The sequence below is a fragment of the Labrus bergylta genome, chromosome 5, assembly GCF_963930695.1.
Source record: "Labrus bergylta chromosome 5, fLabBer1.1, whole genome shotgun sequence".
NCBI lineage: Eukaryota > Metazoa > Chordata > Actinopteri > Labriformes > Labridae > Labrus > Labrus bergylta.
This window is the reverse complement of record NC_089199.1, coordinates 5,245,017-5,267,628: the sequence shown is the minus strand read 5'-3', so window position 1 is coordinate 5,267,628 and position 22,612 is coordinate 5,245,017. Positions and strand designations below refer to the sequence as shown.

Here is a 22,612-nt window from a genome sequence, read left to right as displayed (position 1 = left end):
TCCATCGCTGTGAGGGCACTGCTGTGTACATTTCTGTATGCCTTCCTTAACATTGTCACGGGGGGAGAGGCACAATAGCGGTGCCACATAAAAAATGAACTATCATTACTATCTGAATCAATATGTACAACTCCAAATTTCCATTCTAAAATAAATATCTCCTAAAAGTCTTTAGTGTCACTTTTGCAAGCTTTTTACAAATTGTCATTCTTGGTCACAAATGACTTACAGTATGTACCATCAACAGAGACAGTAAAAAAAAAGGAGCTCAAGGGAAACACAATGTCCTAGACATGACGCATTTTAAGTTCCCCTGCCCTTTAACCAAGATTTTCAAGGTTCACATAAAAGCTGGTGAGTTGTTTATTTATTTTGTGTACATGTGCCCTAATGAAAAGCATCTTTGCTCAGTGAAGAAACACCTCCTCTCAGTGATGCCCCTGTGCCTTGCTGATAAGTTACATAACCTACCCTATGCTTAGTTGCCACCGCAACCAAGCCAGCATTGTCACCTTCAACAGACCCAGTCCGGTTTGGTTCAGTACAGTTCGGTACCGTAAACCCTGAACTTGCTTGCGTTTTCCCACAGCCGACCTTACCCTTATTTGGTAATCAGAGTGTAAGCCAGATAGAGATACACAATCAGCTAGTGTGAAATCATAGTAGCCCAACACGGTGTAGTCCGCTATTAATTAAGTGAAATGTTCAAGAAGAACACTACATTTGTTTAGTCCTACGACACATCGGGAGGGCTGGACATAATAACTAACAAAAAAACATGAATTAGTATTAGTAACAAAAACATACTTGGCAGATTTTGCCATCAGTACAAGTTGTGGTTCAAACTTTGAAAGTTCCGTTGCCTGACACATCTGTAAATGTGTCCTGACTGTGTTGTGTTGCAGCACGGCTTGAGAGAAGCTGTTGCCGTCGTAGCCTGCTGCATGTTATTTAGACCCTCACATATAGTGAGTGGATCAGATCCTGCTGTGACGACAGACAAGTACATACACATGCAACGCCTGCATGCTGGGAGATACTTACCGAGACCGCAAAGATGCATGATTGTTCACAGTGGCACACACACAGAGCAAAAGCAGGGGAGATAAGAGGACGTACGTGAACAAAAGCAGATTCAAATAGATGCAATTCTAACTTTGTGGGTGTTTTTTGTTAACATTTCCACACACGGAACACCGTCATTATCAAACCAACATGTGTTCACATAGTGCACCTCTTTGTGTGTCGCCGCTTGATTCTCTCTCTCCTCTTTGTCTGCTTTTCTCCCCTATGTTTTGTCCTTTTTAACTAACACACACATATTCACAAACACAGGTATGAAAGGAACATTGTGTACCTCACTCCTCTTTCGGCAATGTCAGTCAGAGACATGTCTACGCCCACAAACTCACACATAAACACCTTTTTTAAGGGTCTTTTCTTTTTCCTCTCTGGCTCTTTTTTTCTCTGTTTTCACTCTCTGTCTTGCTGGCTCACAGAGGGAGAGGGAGAGGGAGGGAGGTTGAAGTCAGATTCCCAGACTGCCCATTCGCCCAGCCCAGCCCAGCCCCTGCACTTGCTTGATAACAGCATCACTGTCTCCTTCTCTCCCCCCCCTCCACACCTCCCCCTTCTCCTCCCTCTGCCCCTGGCTGCTGTGCTCTGCAGACCCGTGCCCAGGGCAAAGCCACCCAGGAATCTTATCTCCCGCCCAGACTTGTTCCTGGTCCTGCCTGTCTGCCTGCATGCCGTCTGTGTGTGTGTATGTGTGTGTGTCTGTGTATGTGCTGTCCACCTGCTTCTCTCTTTTTCTTTCTCTTTCTGCCTATTTGTCCATCTGGATGTCTACAGTCTTCCCAGATTTCCTGGCTGTCTGCCAGATTGTCTTACGCCGAGGTTCTGACTTGGTCATTTACAGTCATCTCAGTGTGTCCTAATGGATGCCTGTTGGACAGACTGTTAAGCCTCCCTCTCTCTCCCATGTCTGTCCTTCTGCTTGTCTACCTGCATGTGTGTCTTCCTGTATCACTTGTCTCTCTGCATGTTTTTCTACCTGTCGTCATACTGTACATGGTTGGCTGTCTCTATGTCTGCCCTTCGGTTTTCCTGTCCACACAAACCAGTGTGTGTATCAATCTTTTCACCAGTCACATCCCTGTCAGTCAGTCAGTCAGTCTGTTTTCCCCCCAATGTTTTTTTGCCTGCTCTATTTGTGCCCCCGTCTTTCTACCACAAAGCCTTTTAAAAAAAAGTCTTGACTAGCTCTAGGTTATAGAGCAACAGCTTCAGGGGACTTTAGTGAGGTAGAAATAGCTCATAACAAAGCTCTTAAAAAGCATCCTGAGTGTAAAGCTGCTCTAATCAATACTCTTTTAATTACAATTAATCAAAAGACTTCTTAAATGTAAAAGGTGTTACAGTGTTGAAATGTAAGACTATTATCCCCCAGCTCTGCACTTCCTCTCATCTGTGTAGAGCTTTAAACCCTGAAAATTTACTTTCAGTATCAGCAGTTCAATTAAGTGTAAGTTCCTCAAAAACAGGCAGCATTTGTAGTTAAGTTCAGAAAAAGGTATTGCATGTTTTATGGTCAGACATGTATTAATCATTTAGTTTGGGAACGCACAGTGTTGCATATGCAGCCAAGAGAAGGAGTTGTTTAAGATCAAAAAGACAGTCTCCATATAAATCCATCAAGTGGACAGACTGCCTTACTTTCAATGAACTAACTGGCAATGTTTCAAGTTGGACAATGCAGGAGTTTGCATGCAATTTTTGAAGTATTTGAAATTGTGACTTTGAAACAAACACAATTGTGTCATTAAAAAGATTACCTATTGTTGCTATTATCCTGTGTTTTAAAAGTATATATGATTGGTGAGGTTAGAAAGAGGGGAATAATGGATATTTGTACTATAACTCTCTGATGTACATCGCCTTGGATAAAAGCGTCTGCTTAGTGAATTGTAGAATTATAAGAGTAAGTTTGTGTACATACAGTATCATGCTTCGGCCACCCCTGTATAAGTCAGTGCCCAAGTTGGGCCAACCCAGTCAATAACTGGACACCCCTGCAGATAGCTACATGGTCCCAAATGTATGCTTTCAAAGTTAACAAATACATAGTTAAAGTTACAAATAAAATGAATAATGTCTATACTAGATGGGCTCTGAATTGAAGAAAGAGTTGAAGTTGAGGAGAAGAGTTTGTAAGGGATTATTTTAAGAAATAAATTAACCAACATTTGGTTTGGTAATTGCTGCAGCAGGACTGTTGAAATGTGATGACTCAATCAAAACTATTGCACACCTGTTCCTGTGTAAACAGGGAAGCTCTGCTATGGAATACTTTTGTACAACATTAGAGGCTATGAAACAAGTTGATCAATCCAGCGTCAGTGTGTGTTGTCAATAAATATACCAATATACCACTTCATCTTTTTGACTTCTGGATCAGTTTCCAAGGACAAATCAGATCTAGTGTTTTTTTTTCTACCTGACAATGCGTTTGTGAGTCAGTGTGCCTATGCATGCTTATTGGTAAGGAATTAAACCAGAGTTGATGGGGTTTGTTTTCTTTGTGTGACTTTCGCGCTGCTCAACATGTGTACATCAGTTATTATTCAATTACACCAGAGAACAGAACGAGAGGCGTTCATTACCTTGAAACTCCTGAAAATGACAAGAAAACAGTGAGTGAGAGAGAGAGGGAGAGAGATGCCCCAGAGCACTCATTGTCTCAACAATTGACATGAGTAATAATCAACGTCTTCACCGACACGCCATTCAAATCTCCTCCCATCGACATATTGCTGGAGGCGTTGTTCATTTGCTGTTCTACACGTCTGTCATGGTGGAACTAGCCTTCTCCAAACAACACCTTACCTACCCTAAATTCACACACAAACACACACACGCATACACGTCTCAGTCTTGCTTGTCTGGCTGAAATGACTATTGACGTTTGGGTTTGGATTTGAAATGTGTTGGATCAGAGAAATTTGATGTGTGTGATGGTGGGGGGGGGATTAGTTTGGACATACAGCGGCTCTTACCAAGACCACAGAGAGAGATGGGCATTTGCACAGTTAGTCCAAGATATATTTTTTCCTTTCCTTCCGAATTTAGCTAATGTTGATATATTAAGGGCTCTATTTTTACGGTCTAAAACGCGTTATTTTAACAAGAGGTGCAAAGTGATTTGGGGTATGTCTGACCACACGTCCAATCTGGGCTAAATTAAGCACATGGCACAATGAGGTTGGATTAAATCATATGTGAACATTTCCTACGCAACATGAGAGACTATCAACACCTTTTCAAATAAAGGGAAACATTTCTACATTATGGAATAAAAAGTGTATCCTCATTCATTATGAAAAATCTCCAGACATACTGACAGGATCTGTGTTAAAAAAAGTTCTGTGTGCTTTGCATCAGATACAGGTCGGCTGTAAACATGTATCTATTCATTTTCTCTTCTGGAATCCTGGCTATATTCTTAAATATGTGCATAATGGATACAGGAGAGTCTGCGTTAATATCTGTGGCCTTGATTGTTGGAGGCACTCGCATTATTATAAATCCAACTTTCTTTAGCATGAGAGCATCTGCGTGTGTGCGTCTGCGTGTGTTTCTGCATGTATTTGACAGAATGCTCAGTGGAGCGAGCGCCCATTATGAAGATCTTAGTGTCGGTCTTGGCTGGAGTGTTTGGACATGTATGGCTCAGGCAGTATTCTGTGAAGCAGGCATCTAGGAGGTAGCAGTGAGCATTTCCTCGTATTCTGATACCATATATCAGAGAAATATATATCATATAGTTCATATATAAAACGACAGGATTGTAAAAAAAGCTCACTCTCACAGCCTTCTGTCCAATAATAAACTCAATTTGAATTTATCACAGAAAGAAAAAATATATTTAACTTAGCAGTTAGAGCACAATTGAGCATCTCTAATTAGCAGACTGAAAGTCCACAATAAACGTATTGATGTTAGCAATCTTTCTAATATGTCTTCTAAATAGCAGTCACATACTGTAGACAATGGACCAGATTTTGTGGTCTTTTCAAGATGAAAACACTCCATCTGTGCGCCTAAGAAGACCTCACGAATACACCCCTTTTCTCAATTTACATGATGTGGGCCGCTTGGCGAAAAAATGACAATGACATCATGTGGAAAAAAGGACAGGCACATGTGCTGTAGCTAAGTGGTATGTGCCAGTAATACAATAGAGCCCTAATTGACACTCAACCTGAGACCTAGACGACGGCAGCAAAGCAGGTTTTTGGTGGGGAGTTAAAATAATACCATAAACAGATTGTTCCCATAAAGTCATATTTTAAGAGAGAATAGAATAATAAAAGTTGGTCTGATAATAACATGTCTCTTAATGTTTTGTAAAAGTGATCAGAATGTGTAATGGTTTACCTAAAGATGCCACAATGTCCTGGAAGTCCAACAAACAGTCAACAAAACAAGGGGTTTTCCTTTACACTAGCAAAATACAAGTACCAAGAAGTATCATTTTTACCGGTGGTCATTGCGACACCCTTACACACAGTTTTTTGTATCGTTAGTCTGTAATCCTGCTGATTTTTTTATTTTTTTGCTGTTTCTTTCCTCAAAACAAGAAACTTGAAGTGAAGGAGGGGGGGTTAAAGATGATGTTGTGTGTTTGTCTTTTCTGAGTCCTTGTGTCTTAGTCATTAACTGTCCCTTTAATGCATTTACCTCTCTGTGATGGAGGTCAGTCATATCATTTCTTAATCAAAATAGTGACGTGTAATACTGACGGTTTCTTAGTTTCAGTTCATTTAACAAAGATAATACAGATTGATGTTATTATTCCATATGACATATCATCATGCAGCTAATGATGTTTTGTTGATTAACACATTAGCTTTGCTAATTCCTATTTCTTATGAAAAATGATAGTAAACATGGGGATATTGCTGTATGAAAAATGTTAGTTTCTTCAGGCCAACCGTGTTCATTGAACCAGTTTTTGTATGTTCTCAATCAAAATGAAGCAGCTCATTCGAAGGTTAAAGGAAATTTAACAATAATTGATCATGTCCATGACAATGTTGATCTTCATTAATCACTGTAAACAAGGAAGCTGGTGAAAAATGACAGAGTGTCATCAAGTTAAAACGTTTCTGACAGTGTTTGAATAAGAAAACGATTTATAGAAGTCTATGTTCAGCATGTTTCAAAATGCCATGGTTATGATATAGTGCGAAGGTGTAACAGAAATGGCACAGAGGTTCAGTGGTGAACTCTATCATCACACAGCAAAGAGGTCTTCGACTTAAGCAAAGCACACACAGTAAATTCTTATAACTGCACGTGTCACTGCTGTAGAGTTGATAAGTATGTTAACTCAATAGCAATGTTTAATTTGGCAATACAGCAAGAGAGGAGGTGCTGTTGCACTGAATGTCAGCTTGGGTATAATGTGGTCATAGACACAAAGCCAAAGCTCCAGTGCTGAAAGACTCAAAGCTTTGCTGATACAACCATAACTCTACGAGTGTGATATTGCGCTTGTGCAAAAATTCTGAAATCTGTAGAAAAGCTGAAAGAAGATCGTAGAAACAAAGTTCATACTATGATGAAGAACTGTCACATTTGGAAAATAAAATACATCTAACTAATCAACATGCAATCATTAGTTTTGTTGATTTAATACCTGCATGAAATCACTTGTCTCTGTTAAAAACCCTTTTTCACATATAAATGAAAAATAACATTATAAATATCTACTATATTTTGTTTTTAGTCAACATTCAGGATTCATATTTTTAGTATTTTGAGAATGCTTTCAGGGTTCCTTTTGGACAAAGCAAAGCCTACTGAACATATTTTTCACATCTCTATCCGTTTGGACCATGCTTCTGTTTTATGCTTGATATAAATGTACAAAAGGGGGAAGCATCAATCCCACAACTCGCCTCAGAGACATGTGGTTCCCTGCAGGCTTTGTGTCAGAGCTTCACTTGGAGGCAGGTGTCTTCTCTTTGTGTTTGAGACAGAGGAGTGGAGTGCTGCGCTGCTGAGGAGATCGATCCACACGGGGAAGTGTTGTCTCTGCCTCTGCATGACACGAGGTCCTAACATAAAGGAAGAGGTCACCCAGCTAGAGTCAGGCCGACACACCTGTGTCCATTAGGCATTGTGTGCAGGAGTTCCCATCTCACTCAAATGCACATAGACACTGAATATGACGTAGACATGTACATTTCAGACACTTTATGATTCACATCTTTATTTCTTATTGTTTTGATTTAAAGTTGTTCAAACAGTGATTGGAGGATCCTTCTCTGTGGAGTTGTGCATTTGTGTAGGATGAAGTTGCCTTGGAAAGATTTTCAATAGGATCACCCGAGAGCCTATACTCGTAATGATTCATCACCTCAGTGATGAGGTTTAGTTTGTTAATTAACAACTTGGGCCACATCATATATTCAGCCATTAAGCACAGGGTCATATATAAGAACTTAAATTACACTTAACTCACAATACTGTTCTCTTTTATATAAAGAAAATACAATGTGCTTCTTAAATGAAACAATTTGAAATCCACTCCAGAAAGAACACTTCTTTAGTTGCACAATCTGATTAAAATTAAGACATTTTTGTAAACACTGTTCAGCTTTTTTTCTCTCTGTAATAAGCTGTTTTTCCTGATCAAACTTTTATTCATGCAAAGAACAAAAAAAATTAATTTAAGGATGTGGCGTCAGTGGAGTCAGAATAAGAGCTCCAGTTTATAACACAGCACTGTTAATAAATTTTTCTTGTCAGCTGCTTGATTGAGTTGGGCAGAGAGATAGTGAAGGCAGGCGATGCTGAACCTAGCCCTTGTGTTGTGTCTCTCCCTGTGGGCTTACTATATCCAGATTAAGGGAGAGTTCATAGATAGGCGACAAGCTCCAGCACCCATATCCAATCAGACGGTTCCCTCAGGGGAGCCATGTGGCGCACACATATGTGGCCGCAGCCTCACAGCATGACACCCCAGTGTCCTCCAGGAGTCCTCCATGAGGATCATAGGACGCTGTGAGCGAGAGTGCAGCACTTTGACTGAAAACTGGGTGACGTGTTTGAAGATTAGGCGGCGCATTTATGAACACTGGGAAAAAATGTGTCATGGTTTATATTATGTTCTCTCTGCAGCATGAGTACAAGGAAGACAAGAGGAGGAGGGAGAACGCTCATGTGCTGCCGTCTGCCTTTTTGAAGGCTCACACTCTTCAAGGCTCTCCTTTCCGTCTGCTCAAAAGCCTTTCTCAAAGTCTATTTGTAACACTGCTTACTTCTCTCCTACTCGCTTTATCCGACAGCACAATGCCGGTGCTGAATCTGCTTCTGTGTGCACTGTAATGAATATGTGCATATGTGTGTGTGTGTGTGTGTGTGTGTGTGTGTGTGTGTGTGTGTGTGTGTGTGTGTGTGTGTGTGTGTGTGTGTGTGTGTGTGTGTGTGTGTGTGTGTGTGCATGAAAGTTCTTTATATGGTCCAAGTGTGTGCAGCACTGCCAGAATGTGTCATATTTTCCCTATCAAAAGGAGACACAAACTGTATAATGTACATCCACCTTCCTGAAGATGTTTAGGAACACTCCTCTCGTTTTCCTTTTATCAATTCCATTATGAATTTCCTCCATTGCAGCTTCATATATATATATATACACCTTTCCTCTGCTTCAGGACTGCATTACATTTTATGAAAAACCTCACACAATGTCAGAGGGCCCCCCAGAAAACCAAATAACCCAGCACCACTCCCCGAGCCATCACACTTGATCCGTGTATGAATGAATCACACTATGCTACCATTTTTCCCTTCTCATCTCCCTTCCTGCCCCCCTTACAGAACCAGAGCGGAGCCATAGCTCATATTTCCTCTGACAAAAGAGGTGACAGTGAAAGGGGAAGTGAAAAGGCTATAATAAATGCTACGGGAGAGGTACAAGGAAGAGAGTGTGGCGTTTGAAAACGGTAACCTTTTTCAGATGCTGATTTAGTATTCATTATTAATGACCTTTCCCTACCTGAGCAAAGCTGTTGCCAGGAAGCCCCCTTCATGTTTGTGTCTACCAGGAGCCGGGGGCAGATGCTGCAGTCTTGTTCAGACTCGTTCGCTGATGGATTTCTACACTTGGTATGCGTCCTTTCACACAAATACTGTTTAATTTGTCCCACTGAGTCCACTCGGCGAGTAAAAAACAATATGAACACAGTGGGAAAGGTGTTAAAGTGCAGAGGGGCATGCTAGACTCAAATTTGGGGTCAGACAGGGGAGATTGCTGTTTTGTTTTAATTTTTTGGTATTTACATTGTGTGTCTGTTTCCTGGCAGGAGGTTAGACAGGGGACAGGGAGAGAGAAAGATTTGCGATGCACAATTGGACCCAAAAAGATAACTTCCATTCCTGCATAATAAACCTTTTATCTGTATCTGGAAATACAGAAACACAAGCTCATCAGCTCAGCGTTGCTGCAGTTTGATCAAAATCTCTGCCCACTGCCATTTTAAAGAGTATCAATAAACGTGCAGAACTACGACATAAACGGACTCTTTGCCCAGTCGGTAACTCTCACACATTCATTGCACACCTTTGTGATGTTCATTCACAGTTTCATCACTCTTGCTCAGGTGGAAATAGAAGCACGTCCGCTTTGCAATGTGTGCACTATAGCCTGTTTTAATAATGAACGCAGCTAGTGTGAAGTTATCTTTTGGTTTTCCTATGACAAATATAAAGACTTCATTTCTGCATTTGGCTGCCACACTTGATTTTCTAGAACCAGAAGTGACCATATTAAGATGAGTCGGAGGAAAAGCGAAGGAATGAGGGGGTCGGCCAACAGGAATTTATCAAAGCTACACAGTCAACATCTGTGGCTTGTTCTACTGGTAAAGGAGCTAGTTGGGAAAACGAGATTCTATCCTTGGTGGTGGCTGACCACAGCTCTTTATTGATCTGAAGCCTATAGAGTGGGGCGTAAACAACACATAACATAACACTGAGCACATAGAGTAACTTCAAATGACCTCTCTATTATCACTGGCATCAGTCTTAATCTCTGCAGGGAAAAGCCATCAACAAATACTTACTTCTAAGCAATGCTCAAGAAATAAGTAAATGAACAACTAATACTGAGCAATCTAACAAGCCAAGTAAACATATCAATACAGTCAGTAGTTTTACTCACTGAAAAGCAAAAAAACAGACTTCTTGTGTGGCCAGTTAGTGCTGTAAACCCCACAAAAAAATCAACTTGTCCAAGTTTATTCTTTAAAAATCTTTCAACACAAACACATCAGAGTGGTTCATTTCAGTGACAGAAGTGGATATGTGGAGGTCTAGCAGACAGCCAGCAAAATGTGCCTGTCACTCAAATCGACCACTCCCCTAACTGGGCTTTTACAATTGATCGAGTCAAAAAGGGTAAGGTTTTATAAAACTGTTGTCATAAATAGAAAAATGAGCAAAAGTAACCAGACCATATTTTTTTTAAATAAAATATCTTCTGACAAAATGTTTTGGAGACAGCCTCAGGTGGACACTTCAGGAACTGCAGTTCTCCACACTAGTACTAAAGGCTTGCCGCTTGGTGTGTACGTAATCTATGCGTCATAAACACTCATAAGCTGCAAAAGTGCTCAATAGTAACTGAATGAACCCAACTATATTGAATCCAAAGCATGGGCTTTTGTACATGAACATATACCACACTCAAATTGAACAAGATAGGGGCGCTGGGGGTGCATTGGTTAGTCCAGGTTCAAATCCAGCCTGTGGCTCCTTTCCACTATGTCATTCCCCACTCTCTCTCTCTCTCCCTGATTTCCAGCTATACCCACTGTCCTGTCTCTCCATTAAAGGCACAAAAGGCATAAAAATAAATCTCTGAAAAAAAATGGAACAAGATTAATATGTATTTTCAAAATTTCAAACAAAAAAACACAACAAAGAGGGGTTCTCCAGGTGCATGTATACGCCTCACATTACAATGGGTCCCACACAGGCAGTATGAGGAACCTCTCGCTTCCTCTCAGGTGTCTTCCATTTAACGGTTTCTGTCTCATCAAAAAGCATTCTTCATGCTAATTGCACTTAGTGTGCGACCGTGCATACAGCACACAGTGAGTGTGCACCCATAGGTGTGCATGTGTGTGTTTGTGAGTTTGAACAATTACCTCAAATGTGTTCATCCAGGCTTGGTGTTCTATTCACAGAGACTTCACACCGACAATGTTTCCTACATACAAGACATACAACTAAGCACATTCCAACTTGACTGCAGTACAGTAAAACTGATCTATCTATCTCTCCCTCCACCTGCCTGTTTATCAAGCAATCCCTTCCATCATTCTGTCATCCTTTTGTCCATCTGTCTCCATTCATCTGTCATTATCAGACAAAAAATGTAACACATACTTCCTCTCCTGAGCCGATAAGACTGCACATCACTCAGGAGCAAACCGCAGGGGCCCCCGGAAAGACACACTAACACAGCAAACTCTGCTAGAACTCACCTCAATTACACCATCATTTCTTTTGTTGTCGTTTTTCTGTCTAAGACTTCAAACATATTTCTGTGCAGCCTCTTTTGTCTCTCCAAAAGCCAAATTATTATAATGCAATCACAGGCTCTGCTCTGTGCCAGGGATTTAACTGCACCGTCAATATTCGCTATCACGCCCCCTTAGCAGCTATAATTAGACTGCTTACTGGGATGCTTTTGTGGAGAACTTCAGCCAAACTAAAGTCGCACAGCCTTCTGAGAGAGGAGAGCTATGAGGGAAAAAAACAATTAAAAGACATTTCTTGCCATCATCATGTAATGTATGGGGCTGTAGACCTGAAAGAACCTGTGGTTCATTGATATTCAGTTCACTCTCAGCTGCTTTTTATCATAAAACACACGCTGAAGCCGCTCTATGGAGGGAGTTAGCACTGAAGAGGTTCAAGAAGCACAACAGTTGTGAGTGAATAGTATAGTACACATGAGACAAGACCATCATTCATCCACTTTACAGTTGTAATTCTAAAGTTTCAGTCCTCTTTAATTGGATGACACCAGTGGAAACTACAGTTCCCAAAAACACTGCAGGGTGCTCAATATCCTTGAGCAACTACTTTGTAAGAAATGTCTATGCATGCCATCTGGTGTATCTGCTTACAGTTAAGGCAAACAAGCTCAAAAAACCTAAAACAACACCAAAATAACCACAACAGCAATGGAATAAACAGAAAACAAAAAACCCGAGCAACATAATAAACCCAAACACCAAAAGAACCCAAGCAACACAAGAATCCAGAAACATGAAGTGAGAACAAGAGGTAAAAGAAGTAAGAAGATTTAAGCAATAAAAAGAGAAAAAATACAAATATAACAGGAGTAAAATATAAAGGTAGAAGCAGTAGAACGGGATAAAGGCATTAAAATCAGATAAAATCAGTTGAAAAATATGAAGTAATAGAATAAATTAAAGCCATAGGAGCAATACATGAAAATAAAAACAGTATAAAGAGTTGCAATCCTCCATAATGACATAAAAAAAGAGCAAAAGAGAAGACATAAAAGCTATAAGAAAAAAGCATTCAAATGAATCTGATTAGGTAAACGCCTGATAAAGAAAGGTACTTACAGATACTGAGTGGCTTTTGTTGTAAAACTGAATCTGAAGGATTATAACCTCGTTTTAAACGTTGTATAAAAATGTACAAACAAATTATATGTAATGTCAAACATACTATAAAGTGTGTGTGTGTGTGTGTGTGTGTGTGTGTGTGTGTGTGTGTGTGTGTGTGTGTGTGTGTGTGTGTGTGTGTGTGTGTGTGTGTGTGTGTGTGTGTGTATGCTGATTGACTTTAGATATTAATGAAGCTTAGTTTCTCATTGATTTGACAAATTGATATTTGGCTAGCTAGCATGCATGTGTGTGTGTGTGAGCCTTTTGATTATCAATAAAATTGAATTTGAGGATTAACTTCAGTTCTACAGGATAACAATTGTTTACTTGTATTAATTAAAAATGAGTGAATTAAAAAGTACTTGATAAAATGTAAAATCATAAGAGGTGGGAACTTTATACTAATTTTTTTGTTGTCATTCACAAACTACAATAAGTATACAGCTTCCTAAAACAAAGGAAAGAAGTTACAATCCAGCGTGGGACACTGTACACAACCTGCCACTGCAGCATTGTTTCAGGTGTGTGTGTGTGTGTGTGTGTGTGTGTGTGTGTGTGTGTGTGTGTGTGTGTGTGTGTGTGTGTGTGTGTGTATTTGGAAGGACAGTCTTGTTGTGGATCAAATCTCAGCTTGACAAGGCCAGTGGGATTTCTGGGTCACCTGAACAAAGACAGGCTCATATTTGCTTTTGCATTTGTTTTTTTTTCTTTCATTCGTCTGGCATCCATCACTTGTGAATTACAGTGATCTAAAAATATATAATATGCACATACGCATGAATGACCGCCTGCACACAGTGTTCACACTCTCACATTCACACACTTCCACACACATGCGATGACACGGACACAGACATTTTTTCGCCCAGGGGGATACCAGAGAACCAGGTGTTATCTCACTCCCCTGTGACTCCCACATTCCTCCCCCAGAGCAATTAATGACACAGTGGAGTTGGAAACTGTGGCCCCAAAATGGCTGCCTATCTGGAATGGAGGTGTCACATCACCCTGACAACCAGGTCAAGCCCTTGGAGTATCATCAGTGTGTGCAACAAAGCCAAGGGTCAGAGTTTGGCTCACCTTGTGACCTCTCTGTGGAATTGATCTGTTGTAGGGGAAATAGGATTTTGGAGCTGCATGATTCAGACAGCAGACAGACTTTGAAGACGTGTTCCGTCTTGAATGATTGACCAGATGACTCATAAAATGGGACACAACAATAAGCTTTTATGGCCACAAAGGAGCTGCAGCAGAATTAGGTTAATTCTCTGTCATGTTCCTAGGCATTCGAGGGTTTTTTGTGGGAGCGTCAGCTCTGTGCCTAAAGCTGTATTTACATGTGAGTGTATGTGTGATGTTGTCAAGAATCTGGTGTTTGTCAAGGGGCTTGTGTTTTCCAGGCAGCGAGTCAGTCAGGAGAGAAGAGCTGTCAACTTGGCTGATCCGTGCAGCCGGCGCAGAAGCAGGAACGCCCACCCATGTCAAATGTCACAGCACTAATTTCTTTCCAATGCGGCCCAGGTATAACCGCAGGGGTGAGAGACAGACACACCTCACTGCTCCACTGAATCAGATAAACAGGAGAATTTGCAATTCACAAATGTACACCTCCAAAGCATCTTGTCATTATTGTTCTGATTATTAGGACTTTTCTGCAGCATATTTTGATTCTCTTACCAATTCTTGAGGGGAAAATGGCATTCCTGATCTATCTTGCACTGCAGTATCAGTTAAACTTGGTTAAATTAGCTTTTCATGATTCCTGATAATGATTTTGATAGCCTCTGGAATATGATGCTTTGCATACTTGGGTTACGTTATGAATGTGTGTTGCAATACTTCAAGGGTCTATACATGCCTGTTATTTTTTATCTAATGCACAATTTCATACTGTATGAACAATTGGGTGTTAAACTAAGTGAAGGCTGTCACACATGTTTGGTCCATAGATCTACTGGAAGAGTGTTTTACAAATTACTCTAATGGCTTGAATGCCTTATTGAACGCATTTGTGCCTTTGTTTGTTTTTGCCCAAGGGCAGATAATATGCGTCCTCTCATTCCAGTGTCAACAAACCACCACTGTAAGACTGTTCAAACCACACATGACCCAATAAAAAACATTTTTCCCAGGAAATTCTCCCAATTACCAGCTGTTTGTATGGGCTTCTGCATATTTGTGTGTCCTTCCTTATTAATGCCTTAATAAACAAATTATACAGTGTGTAAACTAGAGGATAATCTTTGCATGTAATGAATATGAAAATCCACATGAAGAAAAATCCTCATGTCACACAGATGCAGCTTATGCAGGAACGTGGTGTACTTTCTTTTTTTAAACAGCATGAACACATTTTAAATCACTGCACTAATTTTGGTCAAGGCACATCTTTTCCAATCTCCAACAAATTAATGGTAATCAAGTAAAAGGGGACCTTCCTGCTCTCCTGCGTCCCTCTAAACTTTCCAAGCATTTAGTCATACCCCTGCCGTTTCCTCATTCCTGTGCGCTCTTCCCCCTAAATTACTGGGAGGTGATGTACAGCCCAGGTGTCCCAAGGCTATGCGAGATTTAGAACTCCGTCCCATATGAAGGAGAGGTGAGAAAAGACATTACTATGCAGAATAGGTAATATTGAAAACGCCAGAGCTCTTTATTGTGCCCCATGCAGATTATCAATCTATTTGTGTAACTTGGCTACCCAGAATTTCATTTCCCTTTTCATTTATTTGCCTTGCTGCAACCGTTTACAGTGCTGAAACTGAAAATTGGAGGCATGACGAGAAAAGGGGAGCAATATTCCAAGGGCAAAATAGGCTCTCTTCTGCTGTGTGATTGAAAAGGTTTATTTAGGGTGGGGGGATGGAGTGAAGGAGCTCACATATGGCCATCTATGCCTCATCCATCCATTTTTTTGTTTATTTATTTATTTATTATCTTAAGTGTTATTGAGAATTTAGGGAGACATCTTGCCCTATAAAAGAGCAACACTTGTCAGTTTTGCCCTATATTAAATTCAGCACCATGGACAGAGGCGTGAGTGTGGTTGCATTGCCTAGCATTTGGTTTCAGCACCATGGACAGAGGCATATCTGTCAAAACCCTCTGTTTTAGGTACCTGTGACTGCGGGCTAGTCATTGGTAGGCTGTAAATATATATTTATATCTTTATATTATATATTATATATTTTTTTTATACATCTATCAGTTTAAAAAATCTGGTATCATTCTACATTGTGGATTTGGAAACTACATCACTGGTCATTGTTGATGTTAACATTATATCCAACGGTTTCGTTGGGGTGGGGGGTGTGAGGGGCCTGCAGAGCTTAGTGTAACAGAGAATAAATGTGATAATGTTTGTCAGTTTTTGAATTGCTCTCAGTGTGCCTGTGCAGTTGGCACAAATGATTGCAGAAGCTGCAGTCATATTTGAGTATACCCAAACGGATTGATATAAGTGCCGTTTGGGGAGCCCAAAGACACACAGTTACACGTCTTGCTCGTTAATTGCGTATTATTCTCATCAGTTCAATGGGCTCAGTCACTTCGGGCGACTGTGAAAACTCTTCTGTGTGGCTCTCAGGTAGGCTGTGTGACGAGACAGACCGTGAGGGAACCATCGTGGAGCCATACCTTACATAATCATCACGGCAGTACCCACTGAACATAATTACGATGATTTGTGCCCTCCCATTTCACCCTTGTATTAAAAAATATTGCTGGAGGTAAGTCAGGCGTGAGCACAGGCGAGGCTGTCGTGGTGAATGGAGTGTGGCCCCGGGGGGGAAAGCTTGTAGAGCAGAGCACAGTGTCACGCCAAAGAAAGCCAAGTCCCCACCACCACCACCACCAACCCCCCACACCCCGCTGGGGCCCGGTCATGCCGTGAGAACGGGATGACATTACCGGGCCATTTAGCTGGCGGAAGAGCAGAAAGAGGTGAGAGAGGCGCAGAGTGTGTCGCTTTTGTTATTTAATGGTTGGCTAATGTCTGGGCGGAGGGGGGGATACCTCATAGCCAAAAATGAAAACAAATAGGTCAACATTATGAGCTCGGGATGTTGCTATAGTATGAGGCCTTGAGGCTGCAGACACTGAAGCAGAACTGGAGAACACTAGCAGCTCATTTTGCTCATCATTTGGGAATGATTGGATGCCTTTTGGCCTGTTTACCCAACACTTCAACCTTTGGTTTAATATGAATATAAAATATTGTCATATTGTGGAGCTATATTGCTTTCATTATAGCAACTACTTTTAGCAAAGGCCAAACACTCAGCATGGTCATGAAGACATATGTACTGTATGTTGTGTGACTGTGGACCTATAAAGAAGTGTATGCATATTTATTCATCATATGATGTTAACTTGCCTGTCTACCTTTCTGTAATGTAATCACAGGCTGAAACACTATAGAAGGTAAGACGTGCTTTAATGTGTGTTTAATGTCACTGATTCATTTTGAACATGCTACTCAGCTGACTATTTAAAATGCCTTTATCAGAGTAGATTTCAACAGGAAAATCAGCACTCTCTATTTACTCATCGCCACGACCTCTGATATAATAGTTGTCCTTTGGGGATAGAGTTAAACAACATGAAGTGACTCCCAAGTGGATAAACTGGGAAGCCTGTGGTCTTAATTGGGGGATGTCATGCCTGTGCTCAGTTTGATTATCTGATCTCATATCCAAAAGAAGCCACTTTCATCATAGACTTAGCCCATTCTCACAGTAAATGTTAAAAACTGCTGTCATTCCGCTCATTTCTAGGTTGCTAATAGTGGAGCCTTAAAATCTTGCATATGAGGAACAAAACAAACTCTATACTGTCAAATAATTTAGATCATTCTGTCCTGGAGCGAAAATGCAATATGTTGAACCGTAGAAAGCAGTAATTACTTTCTTTTCTTTACACAATTAATGAAGAATGCTCTTTCACTTTCTGTTATGTACCTTCCACTCTGAATTTAATATCAACACCCAGCTCCCTTGCTCATATTAAGATTTTAATAAATGAAAGGCTGTTAGATAATCTGACCGGGCTCTCTAAATTTCATTAAAACAGATTATTTGATACCAATAGTTCCAGAGAAAGTTCTGAAAGGTTTTTTAGGAGACTGAATAATATTGGATGTCCTTCCGAAATATCAAACTTTTTTTCATTGGAGAAGGTTTTAAGTCGGGGTTTTTTTGGTGCATTTTGTATGTGGTTATTGGATCTTTTTTTTTTTTCCATCTGCTCATCACCTGATGGAACCCAAAGAGTTGCAGACATCCCTGTGTGGTGATTTCTATGTGTCATATCAATTCATCCAAATCTTGTGTGATTATTTTTCCCCCCCTTCGATGTGCCCCCTCTCTACGCCACTCGGCGGTGCTCACAGACTTCCCCTTTCTGGAAATCAAACCATCCGATCCAATGGACTTTGGGAATGGCGGTGGAAGCTCATAAGAATAATCCGTGTCACCAGTTTAAAAAAAAGAAAGAAAATCGTGCTTATTCTTGAAAACAAAGGAGCGATCGGAACCGTCAGATGAATAGTCTTCATCAGTGTGTTTTAGTTACGCCTTTGGGAGCGATTCAGCACCACGGAGCTGTCCGCGGTGCTGAAGACGTGATACAGCGACTCACTGCTAGTGCTGATGCTGACATCCACCGTGAGGAAAGCTGAAAGAGTACATGAAATGGGTTTTAAGCACAAAATCAAACCTCATAAGAACGACAGCCAGCTTGTCAATCACAATCCAACCGCAGTCGATGCACAATTTTCGCGAATTAAAAACAAGTAAGGGGTAAATAGATAATTCATCACATGTATATTATCACAGTTAATAATGATAGTTTATATGTCAGTCAGGAATAAATAAATACTTGATGTCGTATAGGTGTAGTCATTTGCTCTGAGTAGGCGCACAAAGGAGCGTATTCTCTATATTTCTCTATTTATAGACCCTCTCCCCTCGCTGGAATGTACCACTCTCTCGTCACGTAAGAAAACAGGGGGCAGAGAACTCTTGGTTTGACATATGCGTAATTTTTTACAGCGCCCGTGTATCCAAACCTCCCCACAGCTCTGGCAGGGGTTGAACCGGCCCTGTCCGTTTAAACCGAGAAGACACCCATACCGACTCCTCAATGCAAAAAAATAAAAGGGTGCCAAGAAGCTGGGACGAGGGAACGTGGGTGTAAATAGACAGTGAACGCTCTTGGTCTCTCTTTCTCTCCCCCTCTCTCTCTCTCTTCTCTCTCCCTCCCCCTTATCTCCTTCTCTCTGTCTCTCTTTTATAAAATCAATGAACGAGTTATTGGGTAGGACATAAATATAAGGAATCAAAGCCTCAACTGGGACCAACGGCATCGCGCGCTTTTGATATGCGTCTTCGCCAAATGCTACATGTGTTTTCACATCAGTGTAAATATTGGCTTTGATAAGACGGCAGCGGAATCAGCTCTGGTACAGCGCGGTCTCGGAGCCAAATTTTGACCAAGACTTCAACCAGCTTTTTTTTAATTGTTTTTTTTTTCAACGTAAAAGCGATTTTCCACCATCGCCATCTATAGCTGCTGTCCTACCCATCCCAACTCAGCGGCCGGTCCGAAGATGGCAACTTTAACCAATGGGCAGGTGGACGGCACGGTGCACGGTGTCGGGGTGGTCTCCGCCAGCACGAACGGGCTCGTGAACGGATTAAGCCACAACCACAGCCCGGTGGGCTGCCCGGCCACCATCCCCATGAAGGACCACGATGCTATAAAACTCTTCATCGGTCAGATCCCCCGCAACCTGGATGAGAAGGACCTCCGGCCACTCTTCGAGGAGTTCGGCAAGATCTACGAGCTCACTGTGCTGAAGGACCGCTTCACAGGCATGCACAAAGGTAGGTGATGCCCAAATTCACTGAGACAAATATTTGTGTTTGTCATTGTTAAATCCATCACACATAGCTGAGAGCCAGGACCCTAAATCATGCAAGATTTGGTGCGTAAAACTGCGCGATTCTTGACCTCATCGTGGTCTTTTTTTGTAAGAATTGCTGACTTTATGCATATAGTTTTCAGGATTTGTGGTATAAAAAAAAAAAAAAAGAAGGTATATTCATCCTTTGTAAACCTGTCAGTGCCTCTCCTATTCTACGCATCTCGATTTTCTACCTTCTTTGGCAAATAAATCCAAGCATGAGAGTGTCACGAATCGGGAGTCACGACGGCAGAATTTTATGTAGGGTGATATTAGGAGGAGCAATGTTCCTACTGGGCAGTGTGAGATGGGAGTGTTCACACACAGAGAGACACACACACACACACACACACACACACACACACACACACACACACACACACACACACACACACACACACACACACACATCTAGCCCGGGCGGCGGTTGTAAACGTGCTTTCATTCACCACAGTGCTAAATCCAGGCCATTAACCTCACGTTTCACGTTGCAATAGCAGGGAGGCTGAGTTTGATTGCCCGCAGCATTGTCCAGTCTGTTGCCCGTAACTCTCCCACTGTGTGTGTGTGTGCGTGCGTGTGTGCGTGTGTGTGTGTGTGTGTGTGTGTGTGTGTGCGTGTGTGTGTGTGTTGTGTGTGTGTGTGTGTGCGCGTGTGTGTGCGTGTGTGTGTATGTGTGTGTGTGTGTGTGTGTGTGTGTTTTTTTTTGTTTTTTTTGGGGGGGGCGCTGAGATGGGCGTATACGCGTGCACGTGTGTATGCACGTGTACAACACAGGAGGCGTGGGCCTGCTCTTCAGTGTTTTTAAGCTGATTAGCTTTTTAAGTTTTCCTGTTTTGTTAATATAAGATAGCAATCTTGAAATTGTAACTGAAAGCCAAATCAAAAACAAAACTTGAATTAGAATTATTTTGAACTGATTATTTACTTTTTTTTAACCATGTGTGCAGTTTATAACAAAAAGTATATATTTTTTTCTAAACTGTTTTCACAGTATGTTCCTTTTCTAATGTCATTTAATTCTTCAATGCTTTTGGTTTAACAACGGTACATGGCCTTAACGACAATCCTTTTGGTGCAACAGTCAGTATTTTATTCTCTTCTCTCCATTCTCTGCAAATCACCCTTTAATGAGAGATCACTAATTGACCTGCTATACCTGCAGGACATCTCCCAGGGGAGCAGAGCACATTAAGAATGATCTTTCACTTTTTGAAAGGCCCCCTTCTTTTTGTTGTAAACAATGTGTGACATGCGCCATGTGTCAGTAAATGATGATGATATACAAATAATTCCAGAGGGTGGAGACTGTCTGCGGGCATGTGGGAAACCAAAGAGGTGGAGAAGGGTAGAGAGAGAAATGGGGGAAGGGGAGGGGGGGTATCTTTTATTAATAGCCCAGCTGTAGTAGCGACTCCCTGTTGGACAGTTAATCACCAGTGGCCCCAGAACTAAAGGCCCGGCTCGCCAGCTGATTCTAAGAACTGTCTCCTCACTGCGATATACGGCCCTGCTCCCCGGGCCGGGCCCCCGCTTTCATTAGCGAGCCCCCGCTGAGCTCATATTTTAACTAGCTAGAGGCACTTGCTACTCCCCGGCTCACCAGCTCACTGGCTCCCTGCAAGCTGCTGGAAGGCTGCGTTCCCTCCACAGATTCCTAACACCTTCCTCAGGATTCCTTAGAAGATCTGAAAATTAGCAGTAAAGGAATCATTGTTAACTAATAACAGACATATGTGACAGACTTTGCCTTTATTTTGGTATTTTTTCATATATGGCTTACTAATCCAACCAATACCTAAAAAAAGACTAAAATTCATTTGTCCTATTTTGCTGATTTAAACCATAATTTACATTTTGTACAAACTACTCCTTCATGGGTCCTTTTTACCTCAGCACCTTCATGCTGTATGCATTTAGACTCCTGCCATGGAGTAGAGCCAAACCGAGGGCATAATGACCCTTTAAGGTGTGAAATACTCCATCAAAGTAAAGTCTGCAGAACTGCCCACTAGCAAACTCCTCTTCGTTTCCTTTCTTCTATCTTTTTTCTTCTTCTTCTTCTTCTTTCACCCCGCTTGATACACTTCATTACTTGCTTTCCCTCTTCCCCCTTTTGTCTTCACTTCATGTACCTCCGCTGACATGTTGCCTCTCCTGTGACAGTGCCTCATGTTGGATAATGGCTGTGGTAGTACAAAGTCTCAGCTTGAATAGGAGATTGTAGATGATCACCCGCGGTTTTTGCCTTAACAATTTTGTCCTATTTCAGCTTGTCAAATAGAAAATGCTTGGTAACTGTCACCACTAACAATGTAACACCTCATCTGAGGATACTGCTGTGCTTGTTTCATTTCACAGAAAAAGAGACATGGCACTATTACAAAGAAGTAAGTATGGATAACACAGAGCTTTGTCTGCAGGTAATAAAAGGCCATTTGGTTTTGCTGCACATCAACAAGCCAAAAGAAGCAGCCCTTGCTATGATAATGGTACCTCTATAGAAAGAGACCCCTATTATAGCTATTGTCAGCCATGCCTGCGATACTATTGCCATAACCCTCCCCATAATGACTCCATGTATCACTCGTAATCTAGTCTTTAGGATTCTGTCCCCTTGGAATGAAGGGGTAGAAGGGAGTATGGAGGAGGAGGAGGGGACGGAGGTCTGCAGAGGCTGGGAGCGGGTGCGTGGACACCAGTGCAGGCCTACATTCTCCCAATGATTTTATTTCTCTCCCCTCTGCGACCGAGCCATGCTAATAGAGGCCATTTATAATGGTCACCGGCTGCTGCTGCTGGTGCTTCTGCTGCTGCTACCGAGCTGAACGGTGCTGAGAGGCACGGCTAGCACAAAGAGCCAGCCCTCTTTCTCTGTCCCTTCCCTCTGCCAATGCAGCATGGGAGGTGGGGGATCTATTCAAGAAAAGCA

At 41.5% G+C, this 22,612-nt stretch overlaps 1 protein-coding gene across 16 annotated transcripts in view; it reads left to right on the top strand.

The window, feature by feature from the left end:
* Nucleotides 1-18,851: 18,851 nt before the first annotated feature.
* celf4 (CUGBP, Elav-like family member 4) overlaps nt 18,852-22,612 on the top strand; it is an 82,053-nt gene continuing 78,292 nt past the window's right edge. For 9 of the 16 annotated variants that reach the window (XM_029276518.2, XM_020629326.2, XM_065954624.1 and 6 more), the window contains exon 1: nt 18,853-19,600. In XM_029276518.2, the coding sequence (XP_029132351.1) occupies nt 19,324-19,600 (277 nt within the window). In that variant the 5' untranslated portion in view covers nt 18,853-19,323. Of the gene's footprint in view, nt 19,601-22,612 lie in introns of all 16 variants that reach the window. The other 7 variants (XM_020629325.2, XM_020629323.2, XM_065954623.1 and 4 more) reach the window with 2 other exon arrangements.